The sequence below is a fragment of the Gavialis gangeticus genome, unplaced genomic scaffold (assembly GCF_001723915.1).
Source record: "Gavialis gangeticus isolate Ggan-Ray unplaced genomic scaffold, GavGan_comp1, whole genome shotgun sequence".
In the NCBI taxonomy this organism is placed as follows: Eukaryota; Metazoa; Chordata; order Crocodylia; family Gavialidae; genus Gavialis; species Gavialis gangeticus.
The window spans coordinates 4,375,360-4,381,241 of NW_017729028.1; the positions used below are offsets into that span (position 1 = coordinate 4,375,360).

At 55.8% G+C, this 5,882-nt stretch overlaps 1 protein-coding gene across 1 annotated transcript in view; it reads left to right on the forward strand.

Annotated features, from left to right (window-relative positions):
• Nucleotides 1–3,871: 3,871 nt before the first annotated feature.
• The window catches only part of RSAD2 (radical S-adenosyl methionine domain containing 2), a 16,227-nt gene continuing 14,216 nt past the window's right edge, over nt 3,872–5,882 (forward strand). The window contains exon 1 of the mRNA XM_019520659.1: nt 3,872–4,142. Coding sequence (XP_019376204.1) covers nt 3,872–4,142 — 271 coding nt within the window. The remainder of the gene's footprint in view (nt 4,143–5,882) is intronic.

Genomic DNA, 5,882 nt, shown 5'->3' on the forward strand with positions numbered 1-5,882 from the left:
ACAGCTTAGGCTCTCTTGCTGCCAGAAGCTAACAACCTACAGATTATGGAGTGGATCTAGCCTGCAGACCCTTTGGATGCAGCCCATGGAGCTGTCTTCAGTGGCATTCTAGTGGACTTCCTAGTGGCTCAGATTGGAGCTTAGTTTTTCTTACCCATTCCCCAAAAATATTTCCAAGCACTGCTCTATGCCAGTGATGTCTAAACTTTTTGCCCAGTGGGCTGGATCCAAACAGTATTTCCAATCCAGTGCCCAGGCAGGCACAGTGAGTACCATCCAGCTGTGCAGAAAGGAGTGGGGAAACGGGGCAGGTTGGCACCAATTCAGCCTCACAGGGAAAGGAGCTTGACCTGGCCTCACAGAGAGGGAATGGGGCATGGCCTGGCCTTGGGGGGGGGGGAGGGAGAGTGTGGAGGAAGAAAGCATGGCCTGACCCAGCCCCACAGGGAGAAAGGGGCATGGCTCAACCCCAGTGGGAAGGAGGGGTTATGGCCCAGCCCTGTGGGAGAAGTGGGTGTGGGCAGGCCCAAACCCTGGGGATGGAAGGGAGCATGGCCCAGCCCATCCTGGTCCCATGGACAGTGAAGGGGGTATGGCATGACCTGGCCTGGCCCTGATCGAGAAGGAGGGAATGCCTGGTCCTGGGGAGGAAGGGGGTATAGCTTGACTCCAACCAACCATGCAGAGATTGGGATTTTGTGATTTGGTAGTGGGGAGTGTGGCCATATTAAAAGACAGTGCTCCCCCACTGCCAAATTTCTTCACCCAGGGGGAGCATATCCTGGACACTGGTAGTGGTAGTTCATTGATCCAAGGATGACAGCCATTTAGTAAATGGGAAAGTCAGTGAGTCTGTAGATGACTGAAATATCTTTCCTTTCACTTGTGCAATTTTTGCCTGTCCTTTCAGTGGCTGAACGTACTGCTTTTTGGGCCTTTACATTACCACTGCCTTTTTCAGAAATAAAATGTTTTTGAAGCTTAGCTTAATGATAGTTTTCTTCACCGAAGACTTGATCCCTGAGAACTGTCACAAAAACAAGGTTTTCGTGGACACATTTGTCCTTTTCTCTTTGGGGATATTCTTTTTTTACAATATGTTTAGAAGGTACATTTCCCTATGAGCACAAGTTTCAAAAGGATGGTCCTGTGCATCCAAAACCTCACTTTTAACTTTACTTTCTCTGCCTGACAATGTTAAAGTATTATTTTCATCAGCTATTCAGTAAGAATCTGTTAAATGTTTTCTTATTTCAGAAGCACAGCAGTTATTTTCTTGTAACAGAATGCACAATTTTGCCAATATAGTCTATCTTGCCATCATGAGATTTAACACTTTCAGGATATCAGGTGCATCTGTTTATACTTTTATAATCATACAAGGATTTTCCAGTATGTCTTCAGCTGTCCTCATGCACTACTACAGTAACAGGCTGCAATTCCTGAGAGCTGACTGTAATCCACTGAGGCACATTTATCCTCAGTGTTTAGAATAGTATGCTTGTGTCTAAAACTGCCTTTTATTCTGCTTCCTAGGGGGAAAACATTACCCATCTGATGAGACGTACCAGATTTTTCATCTGTACAGGTTTTATTCTGCACTTCTGATACTTTGCTCTGGCTCCAAGCGCAAGGTAGGAAGGGTGGTTCTGAGTTTGTCATTTCTTTTTCTTTTCTTTTCAGATAACCTCCACATATGTTATTTGAATTATTATTTTTGTAATCTTCAGAGATTAAAGAGGAAATACACCCTGTTGATGACAACACATGCACCTTATAAACACCTTTCTGAGATCCAGAATGTAGGCAGCAACTCAAATCCACAGCACTGTGAGAAATGGAATCAGGGCTCTCACAGGGCAACTGCTTTTTCTGGGGAGAGGTTGGTTTGAAGTCAGGGTTATTAAGGTTAGGTCTTTTTTCGAACTAGATGTCTCTTTCAAAGGTCAGTAACCAACAGCTATCTATAATTCTCTGGGTAGATTCTTCTTGGGTGTGCTTATCATTGATCTGGTAAAAGCAATTATCATGGACCCAGGGCATTGGGTTACCTGCAGTCAACCTTGCTTTGTGGAATCTAGACAGGATGAGCGAGGAGAACCAAATGGAGACTCAAGAAGAAATGAGTGAGGACAGGGACATGGAGAATGATGATGAAATGAAGTGAAGACACTGAAATGGAGCATGTGGATGACACAGGTTGTTGTCTGCAATGAGATGCCTGCACGTAGGGACGCCTCGTGAAAAAAGGCACTTAGATGTGCAGTGGAGTGGGATAGCTGAGGGGCACGTGCAGAAGTCCACCCCTGGATATCCAGGGGTAAAAATAAAAATGTGGAAAAAAACCATTGCAGCGCACGCTTTGGCAGCACGGCTTTGCAGTGCGGAGAACTCTGGACTGTGCGGTATGTGGGGCTGCAAACATGTTTGCAGCCCCACATACCGTACGACCACACTTGTCTGGATGTGCCCAAAGAATATGCCTATGTAGTCACATAAAAACTTACCCACACTGCAGGAATGCTAGAATTTCAGCCTGCTCAGAAATGACAAAAATGCTGTTTCCAAGGCTTGAAAACTGCCATTGGGAGGCACAGAGAGGAGGACAATCCTACCCTTTGGGTACAAGGTAGACGGAGAAAAAAATTATTTGGGGGGGGGGCTGAGTATGTGTGTGCATGTGCACCCTCCTGCAGGTAAGTCTGTGGGGGAAGAGGCAAGGGAAGGTGAAAGGGCTATGGAGGGGGAAGACAGTAGGGCTGGGACAGACCCTGCACAGCCAGGGTGGGGGTGAGATGAAGTCACCTGCAGCTTGTCTGGGGGGTGCAGGGAGGGGGTGGCAGCTCCCGCCACCGCACACAGCTTGGCAGGCATGGAGGGGCGTATGCCCCTGGATCTGCACAGGGCAGGGTGGCCTGCTGCTGAGGGCTGGGGCTGTTCTGGACTCTTCCTGTCAGGGGCTGGGCTGTGCTACACTTGGGATGGTGGCAGTGGTGCTGGAGATGCTATGGCGAGTTTTGGGGTGGCTGCAGCTCCCCCCCATAACCCTCTCCTAGTGATGCTGCCGCCAGCCTTGAGTACAGTGCGGCCCAGCCCTCCCCTGCCAGAAAGAGCCTGGCACACCTGGTCCCAGCCCACCGCAGCAGGCTGCCCTGCCCTACGCAGATCTGGGGGTACACAACCCCTGTGCCTCCCAGGGTGCGTGTAGCAGCAGGAGCTGTGCCCCCCTGGACAAACCACTCACTGCTCAGTCCTTAGTCCTGCCCTGGCTGTGCAGCGCCTGCCCCTCCCCCAGCCCCACTCCCTCCCTCCCCACGCCCACTGCAGCCACCAAAAGCCTGCTGCCCGGCTGCCTTGTGGCCCTACCGCTGCCCCACGTTTGGGGGGCGCTAAGCCGGGTTACCCGCCCCCGCTTCTGTGGCTTATGAAGCCTACTTCAATTCTTCTAGGACAGCAGTTCCCAAACTGTAGGTCGTGACCCCAAATGGAGTGGCAAGATCAGTGGACGGGGTGGGAGTGAGGGGCCATCCTGAGGCCATGGGGCCAGAAACGGGGTCCTGCTGAGGCAAAGGTGAGGACGCTGCTCTGGGCCATGCCTCACCTGCCCCTGAGCTGCGGGAAGAGCATCAGGGGCTGGTCTCAGGCGGGTTTGTGCCTGCTGGGCCCGTGTGTGCTCGCCGGACTCGCGCTCAGGTGCGGGCGGCCAGGGGTGAAGGGACCAGCCAGCCCCTGCCCGGGCGAGGGAGGGGGCGGTGGCGGCAGGTGCGGCTGCAGTTTCACTTCTGGAGAACGGAAAGCGAAACCAGCCCCACTTGCCCTGCCCGCTCCCGCTATAAAGCCGCCCGGCAGCGGCGCCCGGCACTGCCTCACGATGCTCCGCCTGCCCCTGGCGCTGGCCGCGCTGCTGCTGCGCGCCCTGCGGAGCCCGCTCAGCTTCCTGGGCTGGAGCCTGGCACACTTCTGGCCCCGGCTGCGGCTGGTGCTGGGGCGAAGCGGCCCCGGCCCGATCCCCATCAGCGTCAACTACCACTTCACCCGGCGCTGCAACTACAAGTGCGGCTTCTGCTTCCACACGGCCAAGACCTCCTTCGAGCTGCCCCTGGAGGAGGCGCGGCGGGGGCTCGCCATGCTGCGGGCGGCGGGTGAGCGTGGGCCGCGCGGGGACGGGGATGCGCCGGACGAGGTGCGGACGACAGCATCCTCGCCCTGCACCCGGCTGCGCGGGGACGCGTTGCTGGTTGCTCCTGCGGTTTGGCACTCGCTGGGCCTGGCGCTGCGGTTTGGCACAGGTGGAGCCGGGCAGGCCCTGAGAGACCAACCAAAGGGCTGCGCGCGGTGCCAGCCAGAGGCGGACCGGGGGGTGGGGGTTGCTGCCCACCCCTTGGATTCCTTTTCCACACAAAGTTTAAAACCAAGTGCCTGGCAGTGGCTGCAGGAGTGTGGGCTGTAGCCGTGTTAGTCTAAGGACACGGGCGGACGGGGTTCTTTGGGTAAATCTGATATCTTTCATTAGACCAGATCAAACAGTTGGAAAAAATTTTCTTTGCAAGCTTTTGGGTGTAAATACCCTTCATCAAGCTAGGGTATTTATGCCCCAAAGCTCTTGAAGAATAATTTTTGCAACTATTTAATCTGGTTTAATAAGAGGTATCAGATTTACCCAAAGAACCTAGTCTGGCAAGGACAGCAGCCTTTCTAACCAGACAGTGCTGAAAAAGTCACCGCAGCCAGAAGCAGGGCCAGGGGGGGAGGGCAGCGGTGCCCCTCTGAGGGGAGCTTTGTTGGCAAGCGATGCAGGACGCAGTGTGGTGATGCCCGCCATGTGTGGGCAGCACACATGCTGCCCAGCCACCTTCCCAGGGGAGGGGGAGGCTGGCATGCGGCTGGCTGCACAGTTCAATGACTGGGTCTGCAGCAGTGAGGGATGGTGGGGGCAGGGGTAGGGGCTCACACATAGTGGCCACTGCCGCTTACCTGCGGGGCCGTGCCAGCAGAGACAGCCACTGCCTACAAACCCTCCCCGCGCTGCCCTGGAGCTGCACCCAGAGCTGTGCAGTCGGCCACAGGGCAGCAGCAGCACTGTAGTGGTGGCCAGGTGGCACGCAGCCATCCCCACCAGCATCCCATGCTGTGTGACAGCCACAGCTGCCACCACACTGCTGCTGCCGCCCGGCTGCACAGCTCCGAGCATGGCTCCATGGGGGCAGTGGGAAGTTTTGTACTGCTTCGCTTGCCCGCAGAGCCCCCCACAGAGGAGCACCCCTGCCCTCACCCCCTGGCCCTGTTACTGGCTGTGGTGTGCCACCTGAAGCTGGCAGCACCCTCCACTCCCTCAGCCCCCAACCATCTTCCCCAGCCCTGCCCCACAGCCCCCAAGCCCCACTTATCTCTAGGATCCAGGGGTGAAGGGCATGGCTCTGTGGTGGCAGCACTTGCCAGCAAAGTCCCACAAGCCAGCACGCAGCTGCCACCAGCCCGCACCACCACAGAGCCATGCAGTTGGTCACAGGGCATAAGCAGTGGTGCAGTGGTGGACGCTGCATGCAAGCCTTCCTTTCTACTCCCTGGCTGGGCAGCATGTATGTGGCCTGCACACAGTGGTTGCCACTGCACTGCCGCGCCCTGTGCCACTTGCCCACAAAGCTGTGCAGGTGGCCATGGGATGGTAGAGCAGGGTGCAGTAGCAGAGTTGTGGTGGCAGCCTCCATGTGCAAACCCTCTGTCAAGCCAGTCGGCACGTGTATGGCCTGCAGAGTGGCACCCCTGCCCTCACCCCCTGGCCCTGCTCCTGGGAGTGGGTAGAGGGGCACACTCCACCCCTTCTTGATCTACCCCCCAACACCTTCCCTTTCCCCCACCCTGCCCCGCCCCGACCCACTGTC